General features: G+C 41.3%; 1 protein-coding gene across 2 annotated transcripts in view; it reads left to right on the plus strand.

Annotated features, from left to right (window-relative positions):
* The window catches only part of adam22 (ADAM metallopeptidase domain 22), a 68212-nt gene that overhangs the window by 5714 nt on the left and 40588 nt on the right, over positions 1 to 21910 (plus strand). For both annotated transcript variants that reach the window (XM_013274831.3, XM_013274832.3), the window contains exons 4-5: positions 15789 to 15855; positions 21575 to 21657. In XM_013274831.3, coding sequence (XP_013130285.1) covers positions 15789 to 15855; positions 21575 to 21657 — 150 coding nt within the window. The remainder of the gene's footprint in view (positions 1 to 15788; positions 15856 to 21574; positions 21658 to 21910) is intronic.

The following is a 21910-nucleotide window of genomic DNA, read 5'->3' on the forward strand; positions in this document are numbered from 1 at the left end:
CGGCGAGCCGGTCCAGACTTCCTGTACAGAGATAACTGGCTGATCCACACAGAGAGCCGTACAGCTGTGTGCAGCTGTTTCACATCTGTTACACCCAGTAATAATAAGAGACTGAGATCAGTACGACCAAACGTCTGTCTTTTTTTATCCTTCGACAGAAATGAAATTATTTTTCAGGGAACCGATGAGATATTAGAATGTATTAAAAATATAAATTAACTGAAAATCGATTAATTCCTTTAATCATGTTCAGAATAAAAACATTTAACATTTCCTACGTGAATTTCCTGCTTTGTGAAGGTGAACTTTTGCAAACTCTTAGCTGCAATTTTTTTTAATTCATGATGATTTTTTGTGATGATGTTATTTTAAAAAGAACAGTAAGGACATTTAATCGAAAATTGATTTGTAAAAATGTTAAATTCTTATTGACGATTAAGAATTTTATTTTAATTGAATATCTTTGAGTTTTAAGCTGTTGGTGGAACAAAACAAGAAACAAGTTGTAGCTATGCATGTTTGCATCTTTGTCCCAGTGCCAGCTGTCTTCGTTCATGAAGGAAGAGCTTCAGTTTCTCTCTTCGTCTCACCTGAGATTCCTCCTCTTCCATCTCTCGTCTCCCTCCTGTCTCCTGTCACTCCTCTGTGAACTGATCCCCTGCATGACAGCCACGCTGATTTTGTTTACAGATAGCTTTCGTCCCAGACAGAATAAACCCAGTTGATATGTGAGTGGGTGCAGGAGTGGGAGCTTTTTTAGCTGAATGAGCCAACTCTGGTTTTTGGCTCCCAGTAACAAAGCCTCGTTCTCTCAGTTTGATCAATGAGTGCTGTGCATTTTTCTGTGTTTAGCTGTTGCCAAGAGCAATCAAGAGTGGTGTGGGGGGGTTTTTCTTCCAAGTTTTCACTGTCGACTGTGTCTCAAGTGCTGCATTACATGTTATTATCATCGTTTTTCTTTCTGTGCCTGGAGTTAATGTTTTGCTCATAGACTGTGAATAATAGAGGAGCGTGGGTGTTTTGTTATAAAATCATATGCCTTATGCTTTTTAGACACATGTTGGATATTATATGTATTTTTTTTAGTCTAGTCGTCTTAATGTCAGATGGAAAAAAGCATGATTGGCGATGCCATGTGAGATGAGTTGCTCTGTAGGTGACTGTGTCACTTTTATCTTTAGTTTAATGTCCCGACAAATTCTAGATTCATGACATTTGTGATCCCCTCCCTTGCTTTTGGTGATCCCCTGGCTTTCTGCCTACATCCATCACATCACTGATAAATACCAGCTGATGTTTTCACCTCAGTTTTATTACACACATAGTATACACTGATCAACCACAACAATAAAAACCTTCATCTTGTTACAATACAATGTTCTTTTGGGTCGCACCAGCCATCTAAACATGATCAAGTGCTCACCCCACCTCATGGCAGTGATACTCACTGATGGTAGCAGTCTCAGCCAGCACCTCTGAGAGTGCAAGACGCACAGCAGGCCTCAAACTGTCAACATCCCAGGCTAGATGTCCATCTGTGGAATCGGCCCAAACAAAGACTGATCCACAGAGACCCCTCCTCGCAACCCTCCACACCCAAAACGCAACCCACATCCCGGTGTTACACCCTACAGCAGACCCGTGTCCGTGCTCTGATGGGCTGTATTTTTTTTGTTTGTTATGTTTTTTAATGATAGAGACCAACACTATATAAAGTGAGCGATGTTGCTGTGGCTGAGCGGTATGTTTTTAGATGGGACTGATGATCCATCCATCTATCCAGTCATGCATTGATCGTGTTCGTAATCACGACCAGGATCCCATCGTGCACTCTGCAAAAAGGCTTGAAAATGTGTTTCCTGTCACAGAACCTGGATCTAGACATTTTGTTTAGAGAAGAAATGCCCCTCTCTTCTGTGCTCACATGAACTAAATACATAATTGTGTGTGCTTTAGTCTTTGATGCTTTCATCAGTAACATGCCGTACTGACACAAGCCACCCATCTGAACTGTGGCAGTGTATAGAGAGGAAGTCAGGAGGGGGGTTGGATGGTCATGGGGTCTTTATACCCTTTCTCGGTCTTTGTCTTCCTCCACTCCTGCATCTCAGCAACTGCCTGCAATTTTCCATTCATGGGACAAGAGTAAGCTGAAAATGTGAAAAGGGTTGGGGGTTGTCTCTCTTTTTTCAATCATCCTCATCTCCAACACACACACACACACACAAATCGTCACCCTTGATTGCCCCACACCCACCCTCCACACAGCCCTACCCCTGCTACCTCTTACCCCAGCCCTCCCACCTGCTCTTGCTGAATAATAGATGTCGCTGTAACATTAAAAGGGGAGTGTGCACAAGACGGCTTCTTTCGTCGTCCATCACGTGAAGAAGGGAAAACATTTATGCGATATATGTTTACACTTCTACGCATGACTCCGACACATGCACCGACTCTGTTTTAGTATAAAGTATAAAGTTTGATGTTTGCTTATTTTGTGTCATTCATATTCGCTCATTTTTACGACAACTATAAATCTAACATTATTTATGGACATGTATCACAAGTTGGCAAATGTATGCAACAAAATAAACTGATTAGATATGAAGTCTCCCCCCCCCTCATATTTTCAGAATTAAAATATGGCACTATGTTAGCACTTGTGGCCACAAAGCTGGTGTGTTCGTCTGACGAATCGCGGAAAATGTGGTCCTGGAAACAAACCCGCAGTACAGCATTTCCTCCACAAAGGTGGTTTTCAGCACATTAGCAGGTGTTTATATGTGTGTCCGTGGAAACATTTTGCCAGCATGAGGGTTACACACCTGCAAGAAAAGTCTTATTACACAGTATTGCAGGTATGGAGGTGAAAAAAAAATTAGGGGTGGGTAATTAATTTTCCCAGGGGTCTGCATGAGGCCCTGGGACTGTTGTGGAGGGCCACACCAAGAAGCTTAACTCAGTTCTGCTTGATATTAATTTGATCACTTTATAAACTTGTTGGTGACGCTCTCCACAACAGTACTAGTTTCATATGGCCCCTTTGGGAAAATTAACTGCCCACCCTCAGGATTGTTTTTACTAATTTTTAAGCACTCGGGTTAGGCAAAATCTGGTTCTGGCTTTGGAAATGTAAAGAAAAACAATATGCAGATGGTGAAGATGTAATTTTGAAATGATAAACCTACTTATACAGTGCTTTACTACTCAGGTAGAGCAGCTTATCTTATTGCCCCATTTACACAAATTCAAACAAGCACTTTTTTAATGTTTAAGTGCTTTCTACCTAAATTCAGATGCATTTACACTCATGAACGCATCAGGAGCAACTTGGGCTTCAGTATCTTGCCCGGGGAAGCATTTTGGCAGCCAGGGATCAAATGGGGAGGGTTGCGTCAGGAAACATGGAGATCAACCAGAATAAGATTTCCCAACCAGATCGGTCGGGGGCCAGCAGGGTGCAGGTGGAAATTGTTGTAGTGTTGGCTGAAATTAAAGGAAGAGAAAAGTGTGGATGGAGTTTTAGCATGAAAGTGTGCAGGTGAGAGTAGTGACTCACAGATTTAGCGAAGGAGGACATGCAGAGGGTTGCAGTGACAGAGGAGGGATGCGGTGAAGTGGAGATGGATGATCTGCTGTAGTGACCCATAAAGAGATGGTATTCCTAATCAAGAAGATTATGAATAAACCAGCAGTATATGATGACATTATGACTGCATAAATAAACGTAAAGTAATCTTCCTACCTGATTGGGTTCTAAAATTGTAGACACTTCCCATCATATTTCTCTGATATCAAACATTATAATTACTGTATCGTCAACAAATCTGCAGAGCTGTCACAACATAGTGTATGACTACCAGCAGCCAGTACCAGCCTGGCTGTGCTAGTGTGTATGGTTACTGTGTGTTTATGTTTGTATGACAAAAATAGAGAAAAACTGAAGACACTGAACATATCTGAATCATTTAGTATTCGTGCAGCATGCAGAATATGTATGTATGAAAATATGTGAGTGCAGACAGGAGAGGAGAGCTTCGTACATCCAACTGGGACTGGAGCGTTTCGTAACCTCGCCTGTGTTATGAAATAAGCCGCTGCAGCAGCTTCAAGAGCCGAGGGCTTCTCCTGCTCTTTGTTGACACTGACAGACAGAGTTTTGTTATTTCTACAACTGTGTCAAGTCCGCTTTTTCTGCATTCAGACAAATTCTTTATGCTAATGCAAGAGGTCAATTACAGGCAGTGCTAAATGCATTATTCATCTATGTGAAGGCAGGCAACAGTGCTCCAGTATAACCACAGAGTCCTTCCAGATAAATGTGTTAGGCAGGAAGCTAACCAAACATCCCATGGTTCAGTGGTTTGATGAATGAGTGACTACACGTTGGTGCATCTGTGCATCAGCAGGATTGTGTGTGTGAAGAGCAATAAGACGTGAACTCATAAAAGCTGCAGAGTCTTTGTGTGTATCGTCTCGCTGGGTCTCAGGTGCAGAAGAGGCACGTAAAGTGCTGCCTTAATGAGAGATAACAAGAAAGGATTGAAAGGAATGGTACTCAGACAGAATGAGAGAAGATCAATACTTAAAAGGGGGAAAATTACGAAGAATAATACAAAGAAAGAAAGGTACATGATGTGCTCATGCTTTGGTTTATTTTCACCCACTTTTGTTGGGGTTTTTAAATTGAATACTAAATTTGATATTTATACTTAAGCAAACTGATTTATTAATGTTTGCAACAATTTACTGTTATTTCTGGAAATTTTAATGCCAAATAAAGGATGTTTTTTCATGTTTTTGCACTTGATATTGAAATAAACTCACTGCGCCTGTGTTTAGACAACAGCACAATGTTTGTACACACACCTATGAGCGCTATTTGGGGATTGCGCCCACATGCTGGTTTGTCCCATTTAGTAAAACTTCTGGCTCCAGGTGTCTTCTGTGCCGATGTGTGGGAAATTATTAGCCAGTAAACCTGAACAGTTTGCTATCTTTTATTTTTTGCTGATAAATTTAATCGAGGCTTGACAAATGTGTTGAATGCTGTTTCTTTCACACATTTTTGCAAATCTGTTTTTGCAAATAATTCCAATCATGCATTCTTGCATCCTTTTGTTGTGATGGTAAGAGGTTTGATCATAAGTTACAGGTGTCAGCACTTGTCCCTTTGTAGTATGTGCTGAATCTCTGTTGTACTTTGGCGCGGTCTGTCCTGTGAAAGAGATTTGGGACTTTGCCGTGATATTGGGTTGCAAAGTGATTTATATTGTAAGTTAAAGACCCAGCAGTAATACAGAGAGAACCCCGACGATCAGATGACTCCCTATAAACAAGCACTTGGCGACAGATGCAAGGAAAAACTCCCATTTAGCAGGAAGAAACCTCCTGCAGAACCAGGCTCAGGGAGGGTGAAGGGAAGAAGACAGGACAGAAGGCACACTGGAAGAGAGCCAGAGATTAATAACTAATGATTAAATACAGTCGCAGTGAGTGAAAAGAGTTGAGTGATGAAGAAACACTCAGTGCGTCATGGGAAGCCCCCAGCAGCCTATGCCTATTGCAGCATAACTAAAGGAGAATTCAGGATCACCTGATCCAACCCTAACTATACGCTTTATCAAAAAGGAAAGTTTCAACCCTAATCTTATAATTAGAGAGCGTGTCTATCTCCTGAATCCAAACTGGGAGCCTGAAAGCTGAAGGCTCTGTCTCCAATTCTACTTTTAAAAATCCTAGAAACCACAAGTAAGCCTGCAGTCTGGGAACAAAATGCTCTATTGGTTCAATATGGTACTGTGAGGTCAGATAAAATGGGGCCTGATTATTCAAGACCTTGTATATGAGGAGATAAATAGTAATAATAATAATAATAATAATGATAATGCATAAATAACTGTGATCCTTCAGTTTGTTTTTTTTAAGAAAAGAAGAAAAGGTCCCAGTGAAGTAAATCCGGTGAGCAGGGTGAGTGGTGAGCTAAGATCTGCGCATGTTTTAGGAGTTTGTTGAAATCACAGGGACACAGAGGAAGTGCTCATAATGAGACAACCACAGAGCCTTCTAAAAATAACCACAGCTCTGAAGGTGGTCTAGATTTATCTGAGAAGATCCTCTTGAAGGGGAGATCAGCCAAGTTCAAGCAAGCTAACTTTTTAAAAATCATATCTCATACATTTCTTTACAACTCTTTTGCAAATGTTTTTAATATATATTTTTAGCCTAGAGAAGGAAGGAAAACTGAGAGCAAGATCAGAGGGAAGATGCACAGTAAACTGCCTCAATATATGTGTCACCTACTCTACCCAGTGAGCTAAACTGGTGGTCTAATACCATGACTATGGAATCCAAGAATAAGATACCAAAGCTAACAAAATGAAATGATTATCCCGTGAGAAAGTTTGTTTTAAGTCACTAACAGAGAGATGGCAGGTTGCTGTTGTTAAAACATGAAATATTTTGTTGAATGGACACAGACTAAAAGTGACGTTGGTTGCTGGGTAGCCTGCTGGAGTTACTGTAAGGTATAACATTAGTTACATTATGCTAGCTTAAGCTAACACAACATTAGCTTAGCTGATTGAACAAAGCTGATTTCACCACAGCTGTGCCAAACAAAATAGTAAAGTATATTTCAGGATAACCCAAGAAGGATACTGTTTTGGATGCTGTGTGATTTTGAGTTGAAATTCACCCACTTTAAATTCTTTGGGCGCTGTCTTTTATGTGTGTCACCAAATTAAAAGTATTTCCTCTCTTGGTCTGAAAACCATGATAGCATCAATAAGAAAGGTCTGCCTTTGTTATTGATGGGTTGGAGCAGGGCTGTGTTGGCAGGTGCATGTTCTTTGCCGTCTTCTTCTTGTTGTTGTCTTTGTTAGATAGAGTAGGCATATTCAAACTTGGTACCTACTAAAAAAAACCCAAAGTCTTATTTTGATCATTTTGACATAGAAAGATCCTGGAAGGCACCATAAGTATCTGTTCTGGTAACATCGCTAGTGCAAATGATCCCCCCTCCTCCTGACCTTGAAGTCCAGGATGTCCACGATGGAGACAAAACTAATTAAAACTCTCCTGCAATGTTATTAATGGTCCAAAACTCCACCGGGTATAACTGAGGTAGAATTTTCCAAACTTATTATTGATTTAACTTTTTAACTGAGTGGCAAAACATGGCATGGTAGTTACTCCTGGGTCTCGGACACTCAGAGTAGCTGTAAATGAACAAAACATGAAGTTTTTACCTTTTTTCCATAATAAAGAGAGATATTTTGCTAAAATGTTGTTCTTTGTATTGATGATTCAGCTGGAAGATTTGCTTGCCCATCTAAGCTTTGGCAGCATTTTAAAATGCCAGTTATCTAACAGTGTCTGATTTTACTTCTAGAACTCTAAACTTTTAAAATATCTCCTTCCCACTTATGCTGGAGAAGCTCAGTGGGAGTAGCTGGTGGGTCTCAGAGTTTGTTTTTTTTCCTGACAATGATCTCTTGTTCACTTAGAGAACAAATAAGCTCATCAAAGTGCCATTAAGTTGATGTCATCATGCCCTCAAGACTTTGCATGACTTTCAGTGGATTTTGTGGCATTTGCCATTTGATCCCTAAAATGTGAGTAGGCATCCAGTAGCTTGGGAATTATTGCTCTGTGTCTCTGTATTGTGCACGTGCCTGCATGTATGCAATTATTGCTCATCCTACATCTTCACATGTGTATAATTTAATGATCTCTCATGTCCCGTTCCAGAATAATCTATCATCCAGCCACAAATCAGATCTCTCCATCCCGATGTTGCTACAACCAGCTTTTCTCCTTTTCCACCTCCATCTTGGTTTCCCCTTTTCTATTCCCGGGCTCTGTAATTTATTGCAGAGAGGCGTGATCAGATTTACAGCAAAGTTAATGAGAAAAACACTGAAAGGGGTGTGTGTGTGTGTGTGTGAGAGAGAGAGAGAGAGACAAAGAAAGAAGGAAAGGGAGACATGGATGAGTTTGGAAAGAGGTAAAAGGACAGAGGGAGGTATGAGGGTGTCCTTCATGCACCCTTGAGTTTGTGGGTGGGTTGAGTAAGTGCAGGAGATGGGGAGAGATACGGAGAGCACGCATGATAGAGATAGGTACTTGAAAGGAGTTTCATAAAAAAAACCTCCTCTCCTCTCCTCTCCTCTCGCCTCAGGCAGAGCTTCTCACTGTGATCCTTGTCAAACCTCTCTCTCTCTTTCTCATACATGCAAGCACTTAAGCTCATAGCTTTAGCTATCACATTGGGGATTATGTGTGTGTGTGTGTGTGTGTGTGTATGAGCTACTGTAGTGCTCACAGGTAGTATATTACAGATTGTGTTTGCTAAGAGGCTCATTGGCACATCCAGGACTGTGTATTTACAGTCTGTTCTGGCTATGAGGCGGCGAGCGTCTGTGCTTGGAGGTGAGCGGGATTAATGTAGGAGAACAAATAGCATCGTGGATGTACGTAGTAGTGATGCGTGCTGTGTCCGAGGTAGTTGAGGCAGTTTGGAAGTCCTGCAGTGCTCCTGTGTGAATTTGTGAGAAGAGTGAGGAAGATTGAGTCTTTGGAAAGCAATACTTGTTTTCCCTGTTGTGCTTTAAAGCAGTGGGTTTGGTTGTTGTAATAAATTCTTCTGTTTAGGGTGGACGTTTGGATGTTTTTCTCATACAAAGTCAGCATTAGTAGTAGGTGGAAAAATCAGCAGTCCTTGTATTGAAGGTTTACTTGGTTCTGAGTCAGTTTGACTTCTGCAGTTATTTTCAGTTTAGTATAAAAAGAGTAAATGTCAGCTCCATTCATCATTAGGGTTCGTGCTTTTGGGAAGATGAATGGCTGTACCAAAGATCACAGCAAGGCGTCCGGTAATTGTTGGGATTTATCAGTCTGGACTGAATTGGCAGGCCGATTGACCAGCTGACGCTATCGTGTCTATGCTAAGCTGCCATTTAAAGGACAGGGCTTGTGTTGCAGATACCCAAGCATCCTCTTGCTTTATCATCCTTTCTCTCCATATTCACATTATATATCCCCCAGTCTGCCTCTCCCACCCTTTCATTCCCCCTCTCCTATGCTGGGCCATCTCACTCAGTGTGGAGGATTAGTGAAGACAAAGAGAGATCCTGGAGCCGGCTCTTGTTGAAGACAGAAACAGGAGGTAGACTGTTGTTCTCCCAGCAGGAAAAGATACTAATGCCTCACCAAAGACTATTGTCTCAGATAGCTTACCCATTTTATTCTTTCACGCTGAAGTACGGTTTACTGTCAGGAGATGAACTGCTTAACAAAATTTACCACCCTACAAAATCCGACGTGTAGATGGAGACCAACGTTACCACCAAATACAGACACAGAAAATGCAAACACATAAAATCACAGGGTGTATTGAATTGATAAATCCTGTAATTTTTTTTTTGATACACCCTAGTAGTTATTACTACTTGGTCCCAAGTGTGCAGGTCTCAAAAGTCTCTTTGCCTCCATTATCCTCTCTCTACATGACGTGGTGTTCACTAGCCATCCACGTGCTGTCACAGATAGAGATTTGCATGTTCTCCTTAGTTCCTGCAAAATCCCCAGTCTCTGCATAATTCAGGAGTCAGCTCTGGTTGTCCTGTATGTTGCGTGCTATAGACCTAAGTGCACAATGATGCCAAGAAAATGGGAATACTGTATAGCTTTCCATCCTCGTTTATTACCTCTACCAAGGAAGTTATGTAACTCTTTTTTTAACTGGTTTAAAAAGAAAGATTTGCATGAAAACTTTACCAAGAGGGGTATTTTGCTTTTTCTTTAAAGTTTTCAAATAGGGCAGAATTATGCATTTTGAAATATATATTAGTAAATGCGTAGGAATAAATATCACAGGCTGATGTGGATAAAGACATCATCCCCACTCGTTTCTTACATGGGTTAAAAGGAATTTCAGTCTTGGCAGTCCGGGGCGGCTCTTGTTTGTGAGCATCAGTATTCCCTCTGCAATAAGTGCAGGGGTCCCAGGGAGTCTGCTGGTGGAACTGCAAGCCTGATAAGTGATTGGAGAGTGAATGAATTATAGCCTGGAGACCTGTAATGAGGCCTCAGTGGGAGGCAGGGGTGGGGAGTGGTGGGCAGGTGAAAGCAGCTGCAGCTTTCCCCAAAGAGAAAAACCCCTCCTCAGTTTTTTCTTCTTTTTCTTTTTTTTTTTGTCTTTTCACATCTTTATTTCTCTTACACACCTTTCCATCTCCCTGCCTCCCCCCTCATGCTTTCTCTTGTGCATTTATCCTTCCTCAGCACTCCCCCATCCTCATTACAGACGCCTGACGCAGCACATGCGCCGTCCTTTGTGTGTCCTTACGTGTCCTTTTATTACTGGGTTAAATGTCAAATCCATACATGGAGTCCATTTGATGACAGCAGTGCCTGTATGCTTATGTGTCGCTGTGTCACTATATGTGGTTAAATTTGCTGTTTTTCAGTATCTTATTGTGTTTGTGTGTTTTTGGGTGTTGAGTTTATTAAGAAGGTCCCTTTGAAAAGCCTGTGTGAAAGCAGTGAAAAGCCTGGTATCCCAACACTTCTGCCAATCCACTCACTCACACGCACAAACATTAGTCCTGCCAATCAAGCCTTTTAGTGCTCTTTTTCATCCCAGCGCCACCGCGGTGCTCAGCGACACAGATCGTGAGAGGAATTTTAGACCACGCGGAAACTTCGTTTATGTGTGCGTGCATGGCTCACCTCAGGAGATTGGACGGGGTTGCCACAGCAGATGTCTTTGCCCAGAGCAACTCACAACAAAAATGCTTTAAAGGAAGGCTGAAGTTTGGATGTATTGGACTCATTGCTTCTCGCTGCTTCAGTCACTTTTTACCTTTGAAAAGGGCCATTTAATGAAGTTGAATAAGCCTTTTTAGAACAGCAATTTCCCAACTGAAGCTGCGTCAGTGCTCTTATGTTTCCACTGGTTCAGTGTGTGTGTGTTTGATGGAGCGGGGGGGTTGGCTGACATTAAAATGTAGAGGGAGATGTGATTGCTATGTAAATGGCTGTTCTAGGTTGGCTATGAAACACCGTGGGCTGTAGGCGAAGCGTCTGTGGATCTGCCTCCAAAATCTCCTCCAGGGCTGATTGACAGCTGTACGCCAGCTCTCAGACAGATGTTGCTGCGGCAGCAGGGCCAAGAAGACTCTCTTCAATTACAGCCGAGGATAAGCAGACTATTTATAAAAGCAATGAGCTGAGAGGCAGACGCTGAATGAGACAGAAAATGAGCGAGAGCTGTGGTTGCCTGTTTGTGCTGTCCCTGTTGCAGGCGCACATCTGGACTGCGCAGATACCCTCACTTGCCAGACACAACACAAATACAGCGATGAGCCACGTTATTAAAAGTGACAGGTGATTGATCGTCTCGTTATAATGCAACGTTTCCCTGGATGCATGTTGATGTTACACTGGAACACACCACCCATCTAAACATTGATGCCGATCAAGCACACTTTGTCATGGCAACTGCAGGGAGACAGGGGTGGATTTTCCCTCTACATCCCCCCAAAATATCAGGAACAGCAAAAAGAACATGACAAAGAGGAAAAAGCAGTGACTCAGCCTGTAAAATCCCAGATCCCCCATTTGTTCAAGCATCTGCGGGATGTGCTGGTGCATGCCTGACAAACACAACCCAGAAAATCTGATGCCAACATCCTGGATTCAGGCACTGCAAACCACCCCACTGGATCTAATGTTCTGGCAACAAGAAGGAGGGAGCGGGGTACACAATACAAGGTGCATGATTTGGCTGATTTTGTGTGGATAGGTGCATGATTTAGACTACTTAACAAACTAAAAGTAATAGATTAAAGGTCTTAAATGGATCTGTTTGTGTTCCTGGCAACGACATCCTCAGCCTCATTTTTACAAACCACTTTTCCCTGATCATCATTTACGTTGCGGATTTGCAGCAGAGGGCTAGACCGCATGTAAACAGTTTATTTCTGTCACATTATCTGTTTGATGGCACACAAAGATGTAGCTCTGTTACACATTTATACATGCGTGCGCTCATGTTAAGCAGGGGTGGGGTGTGGGCGTGTGGGGGATCTCTCTACATAGTGTGTCAGTGTGGGGGATGGGGGTGAGGCTGAGTTTGCGTCTTTGTCTGCTCAATAAATTATTTAAATCCCACAACAATTAAAGCTGAAATCTGTTATCGGCATCCTCCATTAGGAGCCTGTGTTGGTGCCTTGATGCTTCGCTCGCTTTCCCCCCCGTCAGGGCTCAGCATGGGCCCGGATAAAGATCACAAGCTCTGAATCTTAAACACACATCCCAGCAGAACAAAGGCTAACAGCGCACTCCTGTGACCCGAGCACTCGTGAACACGCCAAATGTCTTCATCACGGGAGTGCATGAATATGTTCACGGTGCTGTTTTTTTGATGTCAGATGTTCACCGTGTCTCCAGAGTACGGTGTGTTTAATTTGCACCGTGGAGGTTTAGTCTGAGGTGATGTTTGCTCCATGCATGCTCTATTTTTCTTTCCTTTACAGATGTGATGGCTGTGCATGGGATATCAGTTAGGATCCCGAGCGCTCTATTCACACCTTGTTTTCCGTCTCTTTCCCTTCCTTCCGTGCCATTATTCTCCTCTTCTTTCCATTTTATTTCTCCCTCCTGTATACCCACATATGTTTTATAGCCATAGCAAACTGCCCATTAGTCATCGTAGAAAGCAGCATCATTCCCCTGTGGGTGTGCGCGCAGCGATGTCAGGACTTTTCCCCCCCAATAAAACAGTATATATGTGTGAGTATCAGCATCAGAAAACTTTTGCTTCCTCACTGAAAGCTCAGTTAAAATATGAAAAATGCATCTGACTTCAAAACTGCAATCCTTTAGTAAGTATATATATATATATATATATATATATATATATATATGTGTGTATGTAAGTTATTTTTCTGCTTGAAAGAGTAAATTTAGTGTTTTGTCAGAGATCCTGCTGTTTTTGTAAAAGTCCAGAAACTAGCTGGTCCATGAAAAAATGGATATGAATAAATTAGATGCGGGTCTTTAAGCAGCATTATTAAAATTTTACTTGCAAATTGGGGGACAGAATAACAACCACTTACACTCTGTGGAAGCTCTGAGCTGTGCCTGATTTTCCTCCAATTATGACAACCTGTGTCTGTCAGCTCCTCAGAAAATCCCTCATTAACATGCTGACTTATATTTGTTTAATGAAAATAGAGACGTAGATAATGGTTGAGGGAGGAAAGCTGAAGAATGGTGATGTAAGTGACTTTCAGGGAGAGAATGACCTACAAAAGAGACAGTTACAACCAACATATGCAGAAGATCATCTCTGAAGGCACAGCATGTCAAATGTTGACACAAGAAGAGAAGCAAAAGGTCTCACTGGGTTCCCGAGGAACAGGAAACTGAGGCTACAGTTCACACGGGTTCACCAAAATTAGACGATAGAGGATTAGAAAAACTTTGCCTGGTCCAATGAGTCACAAGTTCTGCTTGTGACTTTCATTTGACAGGGTCAGAATTTGATGTAAACAACACGAAAGCATAGATCCATCCTGCCTTGTATCACCAATTTGGGCTGCTAGTGGTGGTGTAATGATGTGGGGAGGGTTTCCTTGTCAGGCTTTGGGCTGTTTAGCACCAACTGAGCATCATTCAAATACCACAGCTGGTCTGAGTATTGTTGCTGACCATGTCCATCCCTTAATTACCACAGTGTACACATATTCTTATGGCTGCTTGCAGCAGAATAACTCACAAAGCTCAAAACTGCACTAAAATGTCCTCCACATTTGATCTATTAATCTCAATTGAATAGAGCACCAAACGTGGCTCCAACCCAGTACTTGGAAGATCTATCTAATGATTATTAATAACCATGTTATTTCACCTGAAGATGCAGTGCCTTACTTTTTCTTCATGTTTTTCTGCACACTATATATCCAGTGTGAGCTTGTGCATCTTGTATGTTGTAATTAAGTTCCTTCAGTGCTCTTTTCTGTGAGTGTTTATTTTGTCTACCCCCCACTTTTCATTTTATACAAACAGATTGGAGCAGCTCAAGATGGTAATGAGGCTGATTACTGCTGTTGTTTATTGGCAGCGTAAAGTGAAACGTGGTGGTGATAATGAGCCCCGACCAAGTGCTGAGAAAAAGCAGCACCAACTTTATTAATTCGAGACAAGAAAATGACACATAGGAAAGTACAACTTACGACTGGAAGTTTGTTGGGTAATTTTAGAGATACAGTCTAAATCTAGCCTGCAGACGTCACTTTATATGAGCAAGACAAAAATATTACAAAAGATAAGACAATAAAATTGTTCACTTACAACTGAAACAACAGAAAAAGTTTCTAGGACTAGTTTCTAGTTTCTAGAAACTAATAAATATGTAGGACATTCATGTAGATGCTTCGATACAACAATTTTCCACATAAAGATAAACATAAACTTCAAAGACAAAACAGTATTTGCCCTCTTTCTGTTTTTTGCTGAAAATGCAGTTTTTAAATAATGATTTCATGTATAAAATGGCAAAAAAACCCCAACTATCCAAACAGGGAGGTTCCAGTGTGCAGTTTGTACTTTTGTTGTGTCAGACATGTTTGTGCTCAAACTTTCTGATATATGTTCAGTCTTCCTCTAGGCCCGCCAACCCGAACAAGTCTGTTTTCCACCTACTTGTCTCCTTATCGATGTCTGGTTGTTGACAGGAAGTTGGAGTAGATTGATAGCTCTCTGGATCAGTGCGGTGAGCGGCCTGCTCAAATACTGCATTCTGTTTCAGCTGCACATTTTATATTGGTTATTGATGAATCCTGCCTGTTTAATTTAGCTGCTACACTTGAAAGTCTACAATACAAGCTCAGTTTAAGAGATTTAAGAGAGATTATCATGCTGAGGCTATCCTCTGAGCTATCCTCTCTATATATGTGTGTGTGTACATATATATATATATATATATATATATCACTGAATGCATAAAAAACTCCCACACCTTCATGGCTTTATGTAAGAGTAAACATCTGCCTCTGGGTCCATGTTTAGGTCACATGTGTGTGAAATAAAAGCCTAAAACTTTTAGCTGGAGTATATTTGGAGATAGAGTGAGGAAGGTACAAACCCCCATTCATATGCTGCATTGTGTGTGTGTGTGTGTGTGTGCGCGCGTGTGTGTGTGTGTGTGCGTGTGTGTGTGTGTGTGTGTGTGTGTGTGTGTGTGCGTGTGTGTGTGTGTGTGTGTGTGTGTGTGTGTGTGTGTGTGTGTGTGTGTGTGTGTTCACCTGAGCTCATATATCTCTGTCTCAGTCCAGGCCTGCAGTGTGTATCTCCACTGGGATTCTTAGGTCCAGCTCTGCTGAGAAAGCACACACACTGAGTTCCTCTTATTTATGTCAGTCTTTCTCTTCCTTATGCTCTCACTTTATTTCCTGCCTCCTTTCCATTCTGCCTGCTTTCTTTCTTTTGCTGCTTAATGACCTTCATTTGTCCTTTGCTCCTCTGGTAAAGGCACATGCGCACACAAGACAATTGCAAGAGTGCAGCGTTTGAATAATTATGTTTGTGCGAGTTTGTGTGCTGGAAATAGCTGTGTCCCTGTATGCTGGTCATAATTAGCTGGGCTGGTGCTCTGAAGCTCTGTGCAGCCAAGACAGAATGCAGCTGTTCTGTAAAACGCGAGAATAACTGAGTGACACTTGAAGGAAAATCTTACATTTTCTAACTTTAATTTTTCTCTTTTATTCTTCTGTTTCCAGTGATCTCCTGTCTTCGGGCTACGTGGAGAGGCATTTGTCAGAAAACGGGAAGACTGTCATCACCAGTGTAAGATTCTACAAATCATCTCCCCTCGTGCTCCCTCGCACTTGACATTAAAACCCCAAATTACCCCTGTGATTAAATTCTGCATCTGTTTTTTTTGGATAAAGAGCAACTGTGCTGCCATCCTTTCCTGTGATGACATCAGGCAGATGTTTTCAGTGTGAAAAGTTGGATGAAACTACTTTAAATGACCTTTCCAGCGTTCGCAAAGTTAGCAACTAGCTGGTGAATGTACAGAGTGTCAAGGAGTGAAAGTGCTTAAAGAGTAAAAGAACAGAACAAAATGTCATCAGGTCTTCAGAAAACCTCCAGAATAATCCAATAATCATGTTGTTAATCAAGTATTTTCTAAATATCTAAATATTATTTTTAAATATGTTTTTACAAAAATCCAAAACAAAAGAGTACAAATAAGATCCCTTTGGCCAAGGAATGGGAATTGTTAAGAATTTGGCACTTCCGATTCCATTATTGATATCACTTATTGATTCAGTTCCCTATCCATTCTCATTGATTTCTCATTAGTGACTGCCATCGCTAATCAGAACATCAAAGACATCACATTCATGCAAAGTAATCGCATGCTGTGGGTCAAACGTTTGTTTGTGGTGGAGGTGTTTCCCTTTGTTGTGATCAGTGTTGGGGTCGTCACTCAGAAAAAGTAATTATTACAGATATCACACCGAACACTTTTCTTTAAATCAATGCAGTACTTTACTTAATTAATCCCAGGAGAAAGTAATTTTATTACAATACTCCTTACATTACTTTTGCTTTTCTCCGTGAAATGACCTGAAAGGCATTGTCTCAGAATTACCATTTACCTATATAAAGGTGTAGGCTACAGTCCCACACACCATGTCTACGCTGTAGACTGCGCCGCTGTTTTTCCTCCTCCGGCACACAAAGTGAAATCAGTTGATTATAGTGCAAGTGTAAGAACCGATAAGCGGGGTCGATAAACAAGCGGACTAACAATTCCAAGAAACTGAACTAATGGGAACCAATTTGCTACAAGAATCAACTCTTGATTCCCATTCCTAGTTTGGAACATTGAAATCCTCCAGGATTCCACCCACGCACACTTGATTATCAGTGATTATCTTCTCCTGCATGTCTGGACCAGTGTCAGAGCTCCTGATCGCTTCCTGTCAGTCCCAATCTGAGTACTTACATGTGAACTCTGCTTTTCATTGTAGACCGATATGGAGCAAATTTACACTTTCTGTCACAAAGAGACAAAACAGCACTTCCAGGGAGTGATACAAAAACATCAGCACCACTGAAACTACGCAATTAACACATCAGGATTCAATCACAATGTAGGCAGACATGAGCTGATGGTTCCACTGTCGACCGTGTGGGTTATTCTTCCTCCTTGAGTTTTTATTGGTTAATCAGTGAGTTAAGTTTTCCTCACAGAGATAAACCACTCCTCATTCAGCTGCCTGGTCTCTTTGATAGCTCGATGAATCTTCTGCAAGCATTGACTAACACAAGATTAAGATTCCTGTGATAATCCTCTAAAATCTGGACTTCAGTTACAGGACACCCACTGAGGCGTGGAGCGACATCATATAAGTAGTGGGGATTATAATGGTCAGGAATTACTCAGCTAAGCAGCAGATTAGTGAGATATTAGATGCTTTACAGCGAATGATCCAGACGATTACATCACATATCGTACATTATGGTCACCTGTAATTATGGCTCATTATACGGCAGTCTGTAAAATAATTAATCTTGGAGCTTCATATCCACAACTGCAGCCCATCTGCACTCTTCTAATGTCATTGTTTCTCTTTTAATAGGAAAGAACAAGTGCCTCTTTTTGATTATTAATGCTTCTGTTCATGGAGGTTAATATGAGACAAGCCCCGTTTGTTACTCTGCTCACTGTGGAGGGCAAAATGTCAGCCGATGTAACGCAGCTGCTGCTCTGATAGATCTAGGTCAGAATCCTCCAGTGTCATGTAGCTCATACGTAATAGAAGTAATACAAACTCCTGAAAGTGGAAGCATTCAGGCTTTCTGTCCATAGTTTACCTTCAGTGCAGGGACTGAACGACGGGCTCCTTATCCTCGTTCTGCACAAAACACATCCCAGAGAGCAGATGTTACTGGGTTTGGGATGTTAAACATGGCACCTGTGACACGGTGATGGTAACAGCCAGATGTGGCCCAAATATCACAACATACATCTGTCGGTGGAAATCAGCTAATTCTGGTCAACGGCTGGTCAATCGGTGCGCCTATAGTCCACATTAAGAGATGTGGGTCTGCAAAGCTCTGTGTAGCATCCATTATTGCACTCATAGTCTCAACATTAACAGACATTATCTTTAGTTTATCACAACACTGTCAGCGTAGTCAAGTCGAGTACCACCAAGCAGCCATAAGACACTATAAATCAGTTTCTTGTCCTGTAAGCAGAGGAGGTCATTTTTAGCTCATCCAACCAAAGGACTGATGAGATTATGCCGTGGTGAGGCATCTTTGGAAACGCTGTGATATCTTTGCACATCCATCTCCTGCTTTGTGAGCATCAGCAATGTTTTTTCTCAACTGTAAGCTGATTTCTTTTGTTTTTGGCCTGATGCTTTCTCACGTGATGTTTTTATACTGTGTGTAAATTGGAAGATAACCTACTTGATTTTACAAGCTTTGAGCGCTACAAAGTTAAAGCATATCATTGCACAGCTGTGGTTTGTTCTATGGCTCAATAAAAAGATACATTTTTAAGATGGATAATAATACTGACCATGGTAAAAAATTCAAAGAATTCTTAAATACTGTGTGCAAATATAATTTATTTATGCTTTCTAAAGAAAACTACTAGTTCTGTTAAAAAAGCGTTTGGGGAAAATTTTGATTAAAAAATTATTTTTTCCTTGTTGAAATACTTTAATTACCTTTTAATTAATCTAAATTGTGTTTTTTATGAGCAAAAAGAAAGAAAAGAAAAGAAATAGAAAAATCCCAACAAAAGTTTTTTTGTCTATTATAAAAGCTTTGAAGCTACAACTTTAAAGTCTAATTTTTGGACTTGTTCCTTACATTTAGGCTTTTTTGCATTTAATCCCAAACTGTGCGATCAGTAGAAAACATACCAGTTTGATTAAGGATCCTTTTATTGAGCGCACACTGTACCCCTGCATATTTGTTATGATTGGAAAGTTTGGGGTCTGCACTACAGCTGAAAACTTTGGTTTTGTGGTGTTGAGGAAATACTGCATGCACAGAAATGAACTCGATCACCTAATGAGGAGTAAAGTATAGCAAAGTTTGTCTAATGTCCTTATTTCCTTGCATTATGTGATCGCCGTGGTCGAAGTTTCACTGACATTCAGAGGGCAGAGCGTCCTACTTGTTTACTGAGTGTCTAACCTCAACCTTTTTGTTGTGCATTGTGTTGTCCAGATAAGATGATTAATTATCCTCATGTGTGTCTTAAGAGATCACAGATCTGACAAATTTAGCAACACAAGCTGAGGATGTACCCACAGTGCTGATGTTGGGTGTTTCTTCCTTTGATGAGAAGTGGAGCAGAAGGTTCAGGGCGACGGAAAGAGAAGAGACGCTGGGATAGTGGAGCACAGCGCCACTTATAAATAGCCCTCTCTGTCTCTTCGTTTCACACTCGCTCTCTGTCTCTTTACTCAACCTCTTTCTCTTGTGGCTCTATTTAGGTTTATCTAGCAAACCTTTCATATGCTCTGCCTTTCTGCTAGTGTAAAAAAAAAAATCCCCTCTCTTATTACAGCGATGGCAGCCTGCTGCTAACTTGCTTGAATCTTATTTTTCTATTCTGGATTTCACAGATAGGGCATTGTGAAAATAGCGAGAGGAAGAGTTAGTATCACGAAAAAGAAACTCATAGCTGAATGCGATTTAACTGGAAGTTGCAAATAAGTGGTTAAAAGGCAGGAACAAAGAAAGAAATCAGTCTCAGCCTGATGGGTGCAGTTTCACTCTGATAATTCAAAGATGATTGTTTATGCAGATGACTTCCTCACACACTCGGGTGATCACACACACACACTCATCTGTAGTACCACACATTTCAAGTCTTCAGTTTGAGTTCTGTAAAGTGTAAACTGCATGAAAGCCCGATTCATTCAAATGAAAAAGACATTTTAGTGATGCTGTAAGCCTGATTCTAGTCTTTACCCATCACTCTAATTCACTGGCTAAATGCTTTGAATGCACTACAGTTTGATTTAAATGCATTTGCTTTATTTCTCTAATGTATCTAATAAATATATTAAAATGAATGACTTTAGATAAAAATGGATGATGTGCCTCGTTTAAAAGAAGTGTTGATACTGAGCTAAACAAAGTTTTCCTTACAAGGTTTTAGTTCAGACAGTTTTAGCTCCATCTTTGGAATTGCAAATTGTTTGTAGTAACTTCTTCATTAGTTGGGATTTCATTTTTTGTTTAATTTGGTCCAAATTAACATGAAAATGTGTACCATCCACCCATTTTCTTAACCACTTGGTAAGTTTAGAGTCACAAAGGTCACTCCGGCTAAAGGTTGGGTACACAATATACAGGTTGCCAGTGTATCACAGGGGTACCACACAGATACAGACAACCATTCCCACTCCTGGAGTTATGATGTGTTTATGCTTGCTGCTTGGCCCCTGTCATGTGGTGGCACATGCGAGTTTGATGTCACATCCTCTGCCACGCTTCACCTTATCTGTGGCTCTTCGGCTGATCACCGGTTAACTTAACATGCATGTCTTTATACTGTGGGATGGTGCAGAAGTACCTGGAGAGAACCCATGCAGGCACAGAAAGAACATAAAGGCTCCAACCAGCAGGTGGTTTTGAACCCAGGACCTTCTTGATGTGAGGCATCGATATGCTGCATAAAAATGATAGATTTCTGTCAAAGAAAAAAGGAAAAACTCTTTGCTGGAGCAGTCGGATTTAATTGGCTCCTCACAGGAGAGGGCAGAGGCAGATGACACCCTGATTTGCTTAAGGACTGCTTTAATGTCCCTGTGTCCAAAGTCAGGCAGATAAAGCATTTGAAAATCTGTCTTGCATGCAGGATAATAAAGCACACAGATTTCCACATGCATGTGTAGTTCAACAGTGTGCACATACATGCATCCTAACAGAAGCTTGTGCATCAGGATGGGGTCTACTCAGAAAGCTGGAGAGTGGAAGTGGATCTAGAGGTGCATTGCTGTGCACATGCAGAAATTGATCCTCTGATAAAAGCTGCGTTTCCTCAGGGAGAACTGCTTCCTGCTTAATGGCTGTTAGGTAGCAAGAAATGGACCAGGAAGAGCTGGCCTGCTTGCAGAGCACTTAGGTACTTAGACATCATGCACATCTATAGACAATAAATGTGTGCAGAGAGACTCATAGATCGAAAGCGAAGACAGAGAGACGGAGATGGTAAAAATCTGACTTCCTGCTGCAGAGAAGTTCGGATAGAGGAGTGAAGTCGCTGAGGCGTTAGTGCGCAGATGGTCGGATGTGAACGTGCAAAGCTCAAAGTGCAAATTGTCAAACAAACACGCATACAGTATATTCACACATCTTCAACAGATCTTACTTGCACTTGCATGTATTAGCAAATTAATTATGTGTAATGGATTGCTTTGGACTCATTTCCTGATTAAATATGGTAGTGAAAAGGGGAATATTTCACTACATCATGTGTGTGAGCTTCATCTGTGTGTATTTGTGTGTTTCCACACAGGGCGGAGAGCACTGCTACTATCAGGGAAAGGTCAGAAACATCCCTCACTCCTTTGTGGCTCTCTCAACCTGTCATGGGCTGCAGTAAGTACAAATAATACAGATGCGACTTTTTATATGCATGTGTGTGTTTCAGCCTCTGTTCTAAGTCCTGCTCCCATTTTTTCATTAGGTTAATGTAATTAGTTTTAGCCAGGCGTCGCTGCCTGTCTGCATTTTAGGTTTCATAGGTTATCACTCTGGCAGACAGACAGACAGACAGACATCTTCTCTTCTTCTCTTTTTCCTTTCCTGTTCTCTTTTCTTTCCCCCCCTCTCCTCTAGCCTCCACTAACGT

This window comes from Oreochromis niloticus, linkage group LG11 (assembly GCF_001858045.2).
Source record: "Oreochromis niloticus isolate F11D_XX linkage group LG11, O_niloticus_UMD_NMBU, whole genome shotgun sequence".
Lineage (NCBI taxonomy): Eukaryota > Metazoa > Chordata > Actinopteri > Cichliformes > Cichlidae > Oreochromis > Oreochromis niloticus.